Here is a 16642-nt window from a genome sequence, read left to right as displayed (position 1 = left end):
ATTTGATATGAGAGAACAACTGATAAACTGTACAATGAATCCAAACAGTGAACACAATAAGTGCAGGAAGTTTGTGTAAAATGAGCGATTTGGATCAATTCTCAGAAGATTATTTCCTGTGAATATTAGTTTTCCTGATATTTTTAGGCACTTTTTTGGACAAATTTAGTGTTCAGTTTTCATTTACTTTTTATTAATTTAAAAGAATAATGAATCTCTCATTGTTCTATCAGCTCTTTGTTGTTTTAACTGCATACCTTTCTAATGCAGGATGAGGCTGTTTATCAGAGACTGAAGGCTCTGAATATGGCTTGTGTTCAGAGTTTAGATCATAAACAATCTAATAAAAATCTAAATAAAAAAATCTAAATATCTGTCTATCTCTTAATAAAATTTTAATAAGAAACAATTTCAATACTTCACAGAAATGAATGAAATGCTATAGATCGACGTAGGCCTAGGAATATTTTTACCGTAGACCAATATTTATGGCATGGTCTATGACCTCGTAACTTGACAACTAATCCCTGGTTAGGACCTGAGTGAGTTAGCTACTAACTAATGGGTCGACTGCAATAAAATCTTCTGTGAATTTTGATCTCTGGAGGATGAGTCCTGGCGCTTTTGACAAACTAGGTATCTGTTAATAGGTGTATAGGAAGAGGTGTGGTTGAGTTTAGACAGATAAAATAATTTGGGTAATGTTTGGGAAAGATTGGTGCTATATTAGAATAAAGGAAACAATAGTTTTCATGTAAGAGAGACCAGGTGATGAGTGTTTGTTGACTTTATATGACCTGCAGTCTTTCCAGGCTCGCTAAGTTGTATCACAGTCGTCTAAAGAGGTTGAACCCTTGTATAGACACTGTTTGACTCCATCCTTAGGTCAGAGCATCAGCATTACACATCAGACATCTCATCTCAGAACACCGTGACATTTACGTGGATACCTTTTGTCTGTTTTCTCTGTTCCCTCGCCTGTAGGTGCATCTGCGGTCGGCAGAGCGTCTCCGAGACTTGTGCTGTGCCAACCGGGGTACTTTCATCAAGGTGGGCCAGCACCTGGGCGCTCTGGACTACCTGCTGCCCGAGGAGTACACGTCCACACTGAAGGTGCTCCACAGCCGAGCTCCTCAGAGCACCATGGAGGAGATCCAGCAGGTCATCAGAGAAGACCTCGGCAAGGAGGTAAGTCACAACAGACCGGATCTCTGACATCTGCTGACAGACCGGATTTTGTTAGTGTTTGGCTTCATTTGCTAAATTACAAAAAATGTTTTTGTAGAAAAACTGATCAATTATCGCTCTGCTATATTGGTCAGAAACTTTTGGTTTTGTATGGGAAGCAGTGTTGAAGAAAAAACGCAAGCCAGCCCTCATTTGAGACGTCTTAAACCTGAATTTTATTTCACTTCTACTTTAAAAACTACTCAGAGAACATCTGTTGTACTTAATACAATATGATTATTTTTTCCTGAAAACCACAAAATATTCATGATTTATTGTGTGTATATTATTTTTTACTAATTAAATGCTGTTGGGGATTAAAATCATCAGATAAACCATCAAAGTGAATGCTCAAACGCTCACGGGTGATTCATGCATAGCTAAGACAAAACATATGCTGTGTTGTCACATTGCTTCTTCCTATGTTGCATTTATTTAGTCCATTTATCTTTGTCTTTCTTCAGGTTTATAGTTTGATTGTTTGATTTGGATTCTGGTTTATGGCAGGCTCACTTGCTCTCTGAAGGTAAGAGCATTTGCTTGTCCCTGTGTGTGTGCTTTGCAGGAAGCAGAAGAAAGGGCAAATAAAGCAGAAGTGGATATGTCTGACATTCTGTCCTCATTTAATTTCATAGCCAAGCCATACTCCTGATGCAGCCGTTAATGCTGCTGTTAGTGCAGAGCGCCGAGTTTGCTCTCAAACTAGTTATTATGACAGCCTTTTAGAGCCTGCTGGAGGCAAGGCAATTGTTGTGTTATTCTCAGATACAGTACATTGGTCTTCTCCCTCTGCCGCACACTCCCCTGTGTGTGTGTGTGTGTGTGTGTGTGTGTGTGTGTGTGTGTGTGTGTGTGTGTGTGTGTGTGTGTGTGTGTGTGTGTGTGTGTGTGTGTGTGTGTGTGTGTGTGTGTGTGTGTGTGTGTGTGTGTGTGTGTGTGTGTGTGTGTGTGTGTGTGTGTGTTAAGGAAATGGCTTTGGTATAATTAGTTGAGTACATTACATCAGCACATACAGGAACAGCAAACATGTAGCTCCCCACATGACACAGACCAGGTCTAGGCCAATGCATAAATGTTTTAAAGTAGACAAAATGGGCCAAAATCCATTATGCAACGACATTAGGGTTGGCTGATTTGCTGATAAACCATGAGACGAAATTCCTTTGTCAATTGTCAGGGAATTTGCCATACAGTTTATGCCAAGGTAGCTGTCTGTTTAATATCTGGCCATTGTTTAGAGATGCTCCTCACTTTCCCTCAAATTTCGTTTCGTTTTCATTTGGGTTGGGTCTGGGTCTCATGTTCAAGCCACATGCAACATCAGTTCACAAGAGCTCTTCACCTTGCAAGGTAGCTGGATTCGCCAGTAGAGTTGTTCCGATACCAATACTAGTAAATCGGAAATTCCTCCAGATTCTTTGAATGATTAGAAGGCAACTATGATCAATAATGTAGCTAGCTACGTATTTAGCTAGATTTCCTAGGATGACACAGTGATTTGACGGGCTGCTTTTTGCCTGCTTGCTGTGCCTGAACATTGATTACCATCTCCCAAAATGCAGTGGAGACTGTAATAATAATAGATAATAAACTATTAGCTGATTTTCCAACATAATTTTGTCATCTCGTTTTGTCTTCTACAGGCTGAAGTCTTTGTTTGGTCGTTGCACAGTTTCTATATTCCTATTGTGTTTATCCTGCTCATACAATGCACAGATACATAATTAAAGAACATTCTCTACAGAGTAGGCCAGATGAAGGCATTTATTTGTTAAAATGTTCTCTATCTACACACTGTTTGCAGCCCTTTTTACCCCTAACCTGTGCATCCCTGATTTCGGGGTAGCGTTGCAAATCATTCATTTTGATGTGGAGATATTGTTCTGTGGCAGTATTAGATGACACAAGAATGTAGGTCGTGTGTGTAATTGAAGGGGCATACAGACGAGATACTGATCAAAGCAGGAAGTGGACTGATATCATCAAATATATCACAAAATGACCTCTAAATGATTTCTCACCATTTCAGAATAAGAGAGATTTGTGTGACTACTCTAGCTTCAAAGCTTTAAGACTGTAGCACAGGACCTCTTGTTTGGGGTTTTTCCTCAGTTTTCTTGTGCATTTCTTCTCATTGATGTGTACCTCATTTGAAACTGTGTGAACAAAGAACATACACAGGACATTTGAGATATTCCCAGGAGGTCTTTTTCTAGCAGGCAGGCTCAATAATCTAGTGCAGTGTATCATCGACTAGTCAATAGGCTTTCACACTACACTGCTTTAAAGGTCCTCTGTAAGCAAATATTAGTTTTATGTCAGTGTTGATGCAGTAACTTTCACACTGGGCCACAAAGTTAAGGTCTACCATTTAAAGATCTGTAGATAAAAACTCTTATGGCTTCTATCTTGTATATTTTCTTCCACTGCATCTGTTACTGAAGATGATGACCTTTTATAACTTGTTTTGCAAGTCAGCAAAACAAATGTGCTCCATTCGAAACATCTTTTCCCCAAAATCAGTTTTACTATATGGTGTATTCCATAGTTATTACATAACAAATAATTTTCTGTGATGATTGATGATTGAATCATTTAATTATACATATTGATATATTGCCTTTTGTCTGTGTCACTAACAAATAATCCCATTGGCTAAATAGTATAGTATCTCCTCAGGCCAAGTTTACTGTGTTTCTGTCTGTCAAGCAGACTTGAAGAGAACTTTTGAAATGCTGGCATGAAAAAGAAAAATTAAACAAAAATGCGAAAGAAAAGGTTTGGAAGGAATAACTGAGGCTATAGCAGGGATGAAGATGAGATAAAACCAGTCGCAGTCTATGAGAGAAAAATGGAGAGATGTCTACAGGATTTTTTCAGTTTGGCAAGTTGTAATCATTCTTTCATGTCGACTACTATCATCCATGTTTCATGCAAGCCCCCAAGAAGAGTGCTGGGCTTTGAAGCCGATTTGACATAGTGGCCAGACAGCAGTGAAATGTAATTACCGCAATGGCGTCCATCACATGATGCACACCAGCCCAAAAAGACTTTTTCCCACAAGCTTACATTGGGAAAGAAGTGTGTGTGTGGATGCATTGTTTTGAGTGTCACAACCCTGGCAAAAGGAATCAGTTCACAGTCAAAATTGTATCCGTGAAGTCTAGAAGAATTTACAAGATTCAATTATTTATTCACATTTAAGTTAACAGAGGGCTCTACAAGTCTCTACTGCCACTGTGGCCCATAGAGGATGCACAGTATTCATCCGGGTCATTTTTTTGCAGCAGGAAGTTGCTTTTTTAGCTTCATAGAAATGAACGAGACGCCACCTCCAACACTGTATCCACTTCTCTTTATACAGCCATGGTTTCATGCTGTCCAAAGACGAAGATGGAGCAGAAACAGCTGATCAATCATGTGAGTTAAATACTTGCTACTTTAGAAAAAGTGTTTTCATCTTCCATTAAGTGCATTAACTCCTTTTTGAAAAAGGCAGGAACCACATCAAGTTTTTTTGAAGTTTGCGGTTTCCGTCAACTTTTTCCTAATGGAAATTAAAATATGTTGATTGAAACACGGCTAATGACTGCATAAGAAATGGTACCATGGTAAAATCTAAATAATAAACAAATATTCAGACAAGCATTGACTGCTGTATCTGTTTTGCCACTGACTGTCATTTTAATTCTCTGATATGGCTTTCAGCACAGTGTACACTGTGATTGTTCAATCACAGCCTTTGAGGTCTGATTGGTGAACACTCAGCTTTTCTGTCTGCCAGCAGCTTGTGATTCTCAGTATCTGATATCTGATGGGGCATATTTTCATATAATCCTTAAGGAGAAAAAGAAGTAGCTCCCACTGAGTGATAGACAAACGGGTGGTATTTTTCTTAACATAACATATATAAAATACTATGCATGCTTGTAATGCTAACCAATAATAACTAAGGTATATAATAACTGCTATCACTTGATTCACCAGTTGTGTTTATTGTTACACTATCATTTTCCTACACTGATCATCACACTACAGCATCCAGACATCCAGGCATCACTGATTTGTAACGCCTTAACAAATGAAAGGCGGCACTAATATTCAGGGTGAACTGCAAAGTTCTTCTCACCAAGTATCAGCTTGGTGTTTATTTTTTTAGCAACAAATGTCTAAGACGCAAACTAGTACTTGTTAGCAGCATCAGTTCATTGCTCGTCTTTTCATGGCATTTGTTGACAATGACAGAAGTATAGAATATCAACTGCCTCAGCCTTTAAAGGTCCAGTGTGTAACATTTAGGAGGATCTATTGGCAGAAATGGAATATAATCTTCATAGCTATGGTTTCATCAGTGTATAATCACCTGAATATAAGAGTTGTTGTGTTTCTCTTACCTTAGAATGAGCTGTTATCTATAGAGGGAGCAGGTCCTCAGGCGTACAGGCATTCCTGGAATTTAACCCTTTTGCATAGAAAGATGTTTAATCATATTGCTGGTGTTTCTACCCTTACTTGAAATTATACTTTTACAGTAATTACAACAAGCTTTGAACTGTTTGTTCCTCTCCACCATTACTCCTTGTTGTTGAAAGTTTCCAGCAGCGTAGACTAGTGCAGGGTGATCATCGGGATGAACCGGTATACCCGTTTTCATTTCCTGTATGATTTGAATTTTTCATATACCACTATACCGGTGCATAACTGAAACATCTGCTGGAACTAATTTGTTTCTTGTGCAATAGAACATTTGAAAAATATTACTTTGAATACTTAAAGCTGCAGTAGGTCACTTTTATAAAAGTAACTTTTTGTCATTATTGCTGAATCTTTCACTACAGAAGTACTTGAGACAGGACAAGACAGGAAAAAATCTGGTTCCTCTGGGTCCTTAAAGCATTCCTAATGGCATTTGCAAGAATCCACCGGGCTTCAACGAAAACAACCAATCAGAGCCAAGAAAGATAGACTAAGATGCTTTGAGTTGGAGGCTTGAAGACAGTTGATTGTTGAGTGTTATTCCCAGCGTTTGGTTTTGAAATTCTGCAAATGAGACTCAACAATCAACTACCTTTCTCAGATTTTTTCACAGATTATCTGTCTCACATATTTTTGGCAAAACACATATTGAAATGTGAAACACAACAATTCTTGTTAAATAATGAATACATTACATAATCTGAAAAAGTTTGCTAAATAATTTTTCCTCTCACATCTAGTAAAACAATTATAAACCAGTGGAATGTGCTAATCAGATGAATACGAGCTGCAGTCACAGTCAATTCAAACTGCTCCCCTGTAATTCAAAGCCACTACTATACAATTTTCTCCTCTTTCTTATTCATGTTTTTTAAATTAAGGTGTGCATTCAGTTTGATTTCTTCCTGTATCTGTGTGGCACGTCATTATCCATGAAAAGACGGTAATATAGCTCCTCTATGTACAAAGTCGGCAGCAGAGTGAATCAGCCCTTCCTCCCTTTTTGGAGTGGCAGGAGAAGAAGTGACACTGATGAGCAGTGCCAGGCAGCTCTGGAGTCAGGGGAGCGGCTTCAGCATCATTTCCGTTCTGACTACACATGCCTTATTTTTAACACGTGCTTGCATTCTCGTGCCTGTTGGATATTCTCATATACAAGTAGTGAGCAGAGAGTAGTGCGTGGTGCCGTGCTGTTTTCAGCACCATTTGTGGTGGCATATGCATTCCCACTGTGCATGGATTTGGAGAGCCTTGCCTGAGTTCTGGCTGTCATTTCCCCCTCCACAGTAAAACTGCTGAAAGGACAGCTTGTGCAATATGTCGTTTTACCAAACAGAATCTGTTTCCAAGCCGAATATTACACTTAGTTGGTGCTGAGAGGCGTAACAGAAGAAAGCATGAGTGCATCATGGGTACTTGGGGTCTTGTCAAGGCAGGGTGGCACGAGTGTAGGGACATCTGTGGACGTTCAGGAAGACGCAGTGCGTTCTAGTAACCAAACTGGGATTGTCCACGATGAGCCAAATAATAAAAGATGAAACCTTTCTGCCAATGGTGGTATGTTTTGTAACTTGACTGGATTATCCTGCTGCTAAAATATTAGTCTTGTTTTGGTTATATTTTTGGGCAATGAGATTTTGGACCACTGTATAGGATGTAATGGCGTCTGTCAGTGAAGTTGCAGATTGCAACCATTTGAATACCGCTCAGTGTGTAGAAGGAACTATGGTGTCTGCGGACTTGCGAAAAGCCCTCTCTAGAGCCAGTCGATACAAACTGCTCATTCTAAGGTATCAAAAACACAGAGATTCTTTTGTACAGATGATTATACACTAATGAAAACATACCTCTGAATATTATACTCCATTTATGCCAGCCATAGTCTAGTGAAAACCAGCTGGCCTCCAACCAGTAATATTAATAAGAGACCTAATGGGGCCACTGCACACAGCCAGGAGCTCAATGGACATATAGCCTACCGTCTGGCCAATCACAGGCAAGTTATCCCCAGACATTATTGTTTGGCTTCCTTTAATGGGAGATCTGTTCTGATAAGTACTTTTGTTTGGACGATATATTGTCTCTAAAATAATTGGATAAACATTATTGTCAATTTAAGACCATTTCATGCCACTGATATAATGATGAGCATAATTATGAAAGTACACCCTTCAAAAGAGCAATGAACTTTTAATTCTTAAGAATATTCAGATATTGGAATTGGAATGTGAAAAAATATTAAAATATCCTTGATAAATAAAACAACAGTTTTCTGTCAGAGGAGAGAGATCTGCAGGGAGGATGATGTGACTCTGAAGGAGCAAATCAAAACAGGAGGGGATCATAAAACGAATCTTCATAATAAAATATGATCAAATATAAGAATAATGCAGGAGAAATTATGAACTTAAAAGAGGTATTCCTGTAGTGTTAGTCTGTATCAACTAAAGGCCTACTTCCCTCTGCAGTTGAGGTAAATCAAACAGTCTGCATATACAGATTCCTTCTTTATTACCAGACCCTGAGCCTTACATTCAGACAGGGATGTTAGAGTTTTCTCAGTAAAGCAATATCTCTCATTTCTTCTCTTGCACGCTGTAATGATTTATGTGTCTTCACCAGCTGCGGCTGTGGCCGGCCGCCAGCAGCCAAAATGGCCACCTTGCCATGCTGACACAGACAACGATGTGTTGCCATCCAACTGTGAGGCCCCGGGGGCCATTTTATTTGTGCCATAACTCATTTCAGGAAACGTATGTCACTGCGGGTCTGCCCTCTGGGAGCGGGGCCCATGCGCATACATTACCATGTTTATTAACTCCACAGCTGAGATTAACATAAGCAGTGACTGGGCGGTAGGAGAGTGTTTGAACCAGATTCTACAGGCACCGGTGTCACAACTAGACCTGCGGACACTGCAAAAGTGACAAAGAGTTTGGGCCGCTAGTGCCCACTTTCTTTTTTTAACATTATCTGAAAATCATCCAATTATCTTAATTTCTCAGATTTCTTGCTGTTGCTTAAAGTGACAGGCCCACCTGAGAAATTACACGTTTCCGTAACCCATGAAAGCACTCTTTGCATGCCAGATCCCATCGGATGCTCATCGTCATAGTGGGTAGACACTGGTGGGTGCAGACAATTTCATTCCATTTAGCATATTTGCATAATGAATAACTCAGCTGTTCCCACACAGGATCCCGTGCTGCTTGCATAATTCATCATCCGATGGCATCTTCTACAGGGCTCATGTTCAGCCTCTACCTGATGGGCCAACATCGTGTTCAAATTAGCCTCTTTTTATGTTTCACTAGGTACAAACAGCAGGGGAATTCCCCCCCTTGCTACTGTTTGAAGTATGAATATGAAGGAAGATAGTTCATTCTTTCTCCCAGCCAAACCCAACACAAGCCAAGCGTGCTATATATATATATATATATATATATATATATATATACACCTGCACATATCACAGTATACATATATTTTTATTTTGCTACAGTTTACAAGCTGTTAAACCAGGTGTCTCAAACTCAAAGTTTCAATGCCAAACAACAAATAAAGGCCCAGAACCTGCTCTTTTTTCATCAACCCTCTGCACGCATTTGCAGGCACCTTTGCCATTATTTTGTGCCAAAAATTTAAAAAGAGAATTTATTTCAATCAATAATTTATTTTTATTGATTGTATATGAATGGGTAGTTTAAATTCATATGAAACAACTAGAAAAAAAATATTAACAAACTAATAATCTTGCAGGCCGGATTATATTTTTGACATCCTGTCGCGAGCCTATATTTGTATATGTATATGTATGTATTACCTGTCTACATCATGTTCTTACCTGTCCCTGACTAGTTCTCATTAAGCACTTACATTTCCTACATTATAGTTTATTCATTTTATCACTACTGTACAGCAGTCTACCACAGTATTACATTTTATATTTTATTTTATTTTACTCTAATATTATATTTTATTCCTATGTTTTAACTTCTCCACTGCTTTGTGTTAGATTCTCTTTTTCTCATTTCACATTTACTTGCATGATTTTGTTTTTATGAAAATTGTTGAATTAGAATTAAAAATTTCACTACCAATGACTGCTAAAAAAATTAAGAACTAGAGCTTGCTAAATACCATACTGTAGTAATAGATGAGAAAAAAAGTGAAGCCAGTGCAGTGCGAGGCCATGGTCTTAGATTATGGTATGATTGCCATACCTTTGGTGAAGTATTAACCATCAGATTTCTTAAAGGGCTCTGAAAAGTAAAAATAGTGACCGTTCTTCCGATTTGACCATTTGCAGAAATGCTGAAAATGAATAACAAAAATGTCAAGCTTTAAGATACAGCAGAGATGTCATTAACTTGGGGTTGATGGTCTGTATTATAAATATAGACACAAGTAGATATAAACTAGTCTACTGCATGGGAGCAAATATTTGATGGTCATTAAATGAATAATAACAAAAGACCAAAGACATGTCTGTATCAAGCATTTGGCTTTTCAGATGGTACAGATCGTTTCTGCAGTGGTGGATGGGAACTCAGAATGTCCTGGAATGTAAAAGCAGTTAGTTTGTGAGTGCTACCACAATGGAACAGATGACAAGAACAAATCTCTGTTGGGTAAAAATACACTACCACTCAGAGGTTTGGGGTCCCTTGACAAAAAAGCTTGATTTGCTACAGTCAGATGGCTGAGAGGACTACTCTGTATGTCTGGATCGTCTTTTATGCTTTTAAGTTGTAGAAAGAAAGTAGAAAGAGTTATATTTTGTATGAAGGGTTTGCAAAAAAAGTAATCTTTTGTACATGGAGAACAAAACATTGTAAAATGGTTCAACCAGACAGCTGTCCTTTGAATTGTTGACAATTGAAATGGCAGACAGAGACAAAGATCAATTTGAGCTACAATTAAGTAAGTTATAATAAATCAGAATTAGTCAAAGAAGCCGGAAGCGTAGTATCAAAATCTCTGCACATATAAACAGTGCCATCAGTGCCAGGTGCACATTAATGTCTCAAACAAGCTGGAATTAACAGGCATGTTGCTCTGGCAAAGCTATCCTTAAAACTTAAAAATAGAAATAGGAGGTTGGTCTAGGGTTAGTACTATTGAATATCAGCAGGGCTGGCAAATCACAGTTTAAACCTTTTTTGGACTGGAAAACAAATTCAAAACAGAAGGGTATTTGGGGATAGTATTCTCCCCTGTTGCACCCTTGTGACAGGGTGTGACATCGACTAAACAGAGGTTTAAATCATTTAATTCTTCTTCTCCAAAATTATTTCAAATGTAAATAATACATTTGGTGTCTGAATTATACAGTTTTTATCGTTGTTATTGAAGGAAAGAAGAAAAACGTCAATATATGACCCCAAACTTTTGAGTGGTAGAGTGGGCTCTCCCCCATTTATTCTTCCTTGAGCCAGGTTGTAACATTGATCAAATTTAAGAATTGTACAATCAACAGTTTTATTGCTATCATTGATTTAAAAAAAAAAAACACCTTTGAATCCTAGTTTGTGACCAAGGGCAGTCATGATAACGGTATTATCGCAATATCTGTAGAAAATGAACAACCTGAGAGCCCGGCTCTACATGTTGATTTTCTCTGGTGAGTGGGTTATGTCTACCTGTCCTTGGAGTCCTTGGAATCGCCCGTTTGAGCACGAGACTGGTGTTGATGGTAGCAGTTCCAGTTCTTCTGGCTTTGACCTGCTCTTCTTTCCATAGGCAGTTTAGGTTTTACATTAGAGGCAGAAGGTGGATGTACCAGATTGTTACTGTACAAAACAAATCAGTCACCGTTGCAAGATTGTTTCCATCCTCACTGTTGTTCTCCTGCCATCTCTGGAGGTGTCTTGGATTAGTGGTTAATAATGAGCCAGATACTGTACCTTGTGGAGGTTTCTCTGGTGAAAGCCCTAGCACAGCAAATACCAGATACTTCAAGTGCATGAAGGTGATACAATGTGTGGGCCTGTGTTCTTTACGCTGCCTTTTCTTGTTCCGTTAACAGGTTTGTATCCCTGAGGCAGGGAAGCCTCGGGCCAGTGTGGAGGTTCCAAAGCATACAATAAGTCTGTTCTAATGACTCCAGGTCCCTTGGGAAGCCTATTTAACCTTCAAACCCACACACTAATTTACGTGTGTGTGTTCTGTGTGTCCACAGAGATGAGTGGAAGCTAATGAGGGACTACCTCTGCTCAAAGGGCACACTGGGTGCTAATGCTCAGCGCTGTGATAAGAGATTTGTGGGAGGGCAGAGCATATCAAAAGGAAACAGTGGACTAGCATCTTTACAGCAGCTGCAGAAAACCCTGTGCCTGTCTCTGTACATTCACATTATGATAAATATGCTTCTTACTCTACACAGTCAGCCCCAAGACTGATGTTTCTGTAAAAACAGCATATAGTATTCTGTTACTGGATCCAGAGACTCCCACTATTCCCAAGTATGTATACTGGTGTTGTTTCTCCCCATGAAGGTTTGTTTTCTCCAGCACAAATACCATTTCCTTTGTTTTGTTTTTTATATTTTGTATAAGGAAATTACCCTTATAACACTAAAAGAAAACCATATCAGTCTCCCCCTGTAATTACATCCGTCCTCCTGAATTAAGCTTACTGTTGCTCATCAGCAGATTGTATTGTGATGGCTACTCCTACAGTTATTAGTGTATAGATTGAAACAAAGTGGAAAGCAGACACAGCGGCATTCATTCTAATACTCTGTGTCCAGTTTTGAAAGAAAGAAAGAAATAAGCCACCTTTTTATCATATTAATACTATGTCAGTTTTAAATACAATATATAGTCTGATGGTGGTGAACAAACACATTGTAAAAGATGTTAGGGCAAGGCTGGCAATCATTAGGGCCCGAGCACTGACCGTGCGAAGTCCCTATTGTAATTGAAGGAATTCTTGTTATTATTATTCCTCCCAAACGAAAGCATATTTGGAGGCTGCAACATGCTCGAAAACTCACGAAACATGCCACACATGTCAGCTGTGGCAAAAATTTTCGTATTTTCTAGGGGTCCACTATGAGCATGGCAAAATGGCCCCTCATGGGGCCCATAAACTGTACCACGGGGCCCCTTTCAACAATATGCATAAAAATCAGCACACGCCAAGATCTTATCCAGACGAACAAAAAATTCAGTGGGCGCCATATCCCAAACCCAATGGGAAGTCGGCCATTTTGGATTTAGCGGTAATTTCTGGCGATTTGCACATGTAATTCAACAAACTCCTCCATGGAATTTATCGGATCGACTTCAGATTTGGACACAGCCATCTAAAGACATTCATGATTAAAAGTTGTGCTATTTACTCGCCATGAAAGAGGGAGTTGTCATAACTTCTGCGTACATGATCCGATTTCAACAAAACTTCACATGTTTGATAAGAGTCCCGCCCTGAACACGTCTATGTGATAATATTCAGTAATAGTGAGAGCGCCACCTAGTGGTAAAAGGAAATGTCACGTTTTATACTTCCATGTTCTACTTCTAGCAGGATGATCAGATCCAGCTGAAATTTTGTCAGGAAATGCAAAACATGTTGTTGATGATGTTTCATGATTGTGGTGACGGTTTGTGAAAGGGCGTGTCCGTGGCGTGGTGTGGTGTGGCGTCCAATTTTGATGGACCACCAGAACACACAAATTTGCTATAACTTGAGTGTACATTGTCCGTTCGGCTCCAAACTTTACTTGCCTGATAAGAGTCCTGAACACTTCTATGTGATAATATTCAGTAATAGTGAGTGCTCCCGATGCTGTGCATCGGTGTGTGAATGTGAATGTGTATGAATTAGTTAGTTCCTGTTCGATGGGCTTTGCCTTCGCTGTGTCAATGTGTGTGAAAGCACGAATGTAGTGTGAAAGTGCTTGGAGTGGTAGGAAGACTAGAAAAAATTTTGATCTGATTTACATGAAATTTTCATGTTGTGGTCCGCATGTGTTACACCGGCAGGTGACCCGGTCGCAGCACACCCCGAGTTGCGTGGAGTGCAAGGGCCCGTTCATCACTGCTTGCAGCTTTAATTTATAATTTTGTTATTGTCTCAATACTTTCTGACTTCCCCATCGTCGTCTGCAGCTCTCAGTTCTAAGGGTGTGAGAAAATATCAAAAAATATTGTATTGTGATATTCTGTTTGGTGATATGTATCAATCGTCAAAAACACTGTATTATTGTATCTGGTTGCATTAGAAACTAAATGTATTTTTTTATTCAGATTTTATGCAAATGGTGGTGTTTTCTTTTTATACTATACTATACTATACTATAATCTGCTGTTTTTCTTTATACTATACTACTCTTCTAAAATTAGATTAAAAATAAGAAATCGCAGTATCGCCTACCTTACAGTTTCGCAATATATTGTAACCCCTGTATCGTCATACGTATTTTATCGGCAGACTCTTGCAAATCCCCAGCTCTACTCAGCTCGATGCCCATTGTTTCCTATTGAAAACGTAAATCTTCAAACACACACACACACACACACACACACAGATATATATATATATATATAGTTTAAGGTTTTAAAAAAGTCTCTGTAATTTCCTAAAACTGAGTCTATTTTCAGTGGCTGATTAATACACATGTGGTGCTCTAGTGCAGTCGTTCCCAAACTTTTTTCCCAGATGTATCCCCACAGTCCTGTCAGATGAACTTAAGTACCCCACCAATTATATTCCAACTAGTGATACCATTTTAAATTGGGCTGACAATATTTTTTCATACAGTTGAACTGTCATTCATGCTTGTGGCACAAGCTGGATGTTTCAACCATGTATCCACTTTAAGCTAACTTTTTCAACTATTTATGCATTACTAGTGGCTATTTCTGTGTTTTTTAATTAATTAAGTTACTCCACAATCTTTTCAAGTACCCCAGGTTACTGCAAAAACAGCCCTTCTAGAAAAAAGCCAAATATTCTTAAATATTATCAAATGTTCTTTTATTGAGCAAAAAAAAAAAAGATGCCAATGGGGGAAGGCAATTTTCTTGTTGGCTGGATATCATAAAACTAACATAAATATTTAGCCACTGAAAGACTGTTGTGGGCCATAGTAAAATGGCAGAAATGTGAGCAAGGAGTGCTTATAACAAGCAATGAAAGCTCAGTTATTTAAGATAGAATTTGTTAAAATAAGTATTTTGGTCAATTTATTCCTCTGCTGGGATATTATGCAAACCATTGTTGTAACTTGTTAAATTGAGCTCAATATTAGCTGTAATATCTTATTAGATATTTTATTACAACAAGATTTATTTTGTAATGCAAAACACGCTAGACAAGATTATTTTTCTTTTTTTAGACAAAAAGTAAGACTAATTTCCCAGAAAAAATGCAGTTTTACTTTCTGGACATTTTTTTGTAGTGTAGGGTTAGTGTACCCTTGGTTGGGCATCACTGTTCTAATTAGTATTTGGTTGAGCAGGACGGAGGTCCAAATAAACCACAGTGTGTTCATGGTAATGAAGGAACATGTTACCCAGTGAAACAGTGGCGTATTGATGTGTTTTTAATTGTTTTGGACAGGCTTACTCGAGTATTACCAGACTTACCATTTGACTTGTATTCATTGATATTCAGTAAGAGATGTTGACCATAGCTTGTATGGGATGATGATCAACACAGGACTTCATTGATCCTAACACTCTTTTAAAACAGTTTCTTTGACACCCCCCAACTCACATCTACACAATTGCTGAATGTTAAGTAAAACATGGCTTTATTGTTGTGCTGATAGAATTAGCACTGTGGAAATACACATTATACAAAAATAATGCTAAACACGAAGAAAGTTTAGAGTTTGTAGAGCAAATTAGCAGTTCAGAACAACAAACAGAGAAGGTCCTTGCTGAAATATAATAAAGGATGATAAAGGATACTTATAAAACAGTGAAATGTGAAATAAAGGCCTCTCTTCCTAATATAAGTCTGTCTCAGATAAAGGCCACTATTTGAGAATTCACAGTCGTCATAGTGTCACTTAAAATGATTATTTGTCTGGTCCTGGGCCCTTCTGTTTTGGTCCCCCACCTCTCAAGTCTAAAGCTTTGGTGGTTGGGTAAGTTTCAGTTTAACAGTCTCAAACACAAGCCTAATACCAACCATCAGCAGCAGCAACATCACTGCACATAAATCGGTTCACCTCATTTCACAGAATTAATCATATTTATACATATGTGTACACCTCTGCCCTCCTTCAGTTTAAGAGTATCTAATAATAGCTCATAAACAAAGATCAGATTGATGATTACACTTCTCTCCCACTCCCATCTTCACGCCCCTTTTCCTCCCGTCCTCTTTATCATTCTCTGTCCCTCGTTCACCCTCTTCTGTCTCCCACTCTTTCCTTCTCTTCTCCTATCTCTGTCCTGCAGCTGTCAGAGTTATTTGTCTCCTTTGAGGAGAAGCCTCAGGGTGCAGCCTCCTTAGCCCAGGTCCACAAGGCAGTGCTGCATGATGGGAGGACAGTGGCCGTCAAAGTCCAACACCCCAAAGTCCAGAGACAGAGCTCCAAGGACATAGCGGTGATAGAAGTAAGTCTGTTGAACTACTTTGAAATAACTGAAGAGGTGTTGGGGTTTCCAGATGGCTTCCCTGCACACAAAATGCAACTCGTGTGCAAGGCAGGAAAAAAGATATAAAAAAGTTCAGATCAGTTTCAGGCCTTTCAATCTGCACATCATATTAGAGCAAATTATGGAGGGACTGTAAGCATACAGTATAGGAAGAATATGGATGAATATGGAGCAGAGTTTCTAGTTTTAGTTCAAATTCTAGTTGCAGAATTATGAACCATTGTAAGACTTTTAGCACTAGCACACAGCAGGCCTGACAAATAGGCATTACAATAATCAAATCTGGACAAAACAAACTCGTGAATTAGGGTTTCTGCATCAGC

General features: G+C 38.8%; 1 protein-coding gene across 2 annotated transcripts in view; it reads left to right on the top strand.

Annotated features, from left to right (window-relative positions):
* The window catches only part of adck1 (aarF domain containing kinase 1), an 84551-nt gene that overhangs the window by 31752 nt on the left and 36157 nt on the right, over positions 1 to 16642 (top strand). For both annotated transcript variants that reach the window (XM_051396291.1, XM_051396290.1), the window contains exons 4-5: positions 985 to 1188; positions 16119 to 16277. In XM_051396291.1, the coding sequence (XP_051252251.1) occupies positions 985 to 1188; positions 16119 to 16277 (363 nt within the window). The remainder of the gene's footprint in view (positions 1 to 984; positions 1189 to 16118; positions 16278 to 16642) is intronic.

This window comes from Dicentrarchus labrax, unplaced genomic scaffold (assembly GCF_905237075.1).
Source record: "Dicentrarchus labrax unplaced genomic scaffold, dlabrax2021, whole genome shotgun sequence".
Taxonomy (NCBI): Eukaryota; Metazoa; Chordata; class Actinopteri; family Moronidae; genus Dicentrarchus; species Dicentrarchus labrax.
The sequence above is the reverse complement of the archived record's forward strand: the minus strand, read 5'-3'. Positions and strand labels throughout refer to the sequence as shown.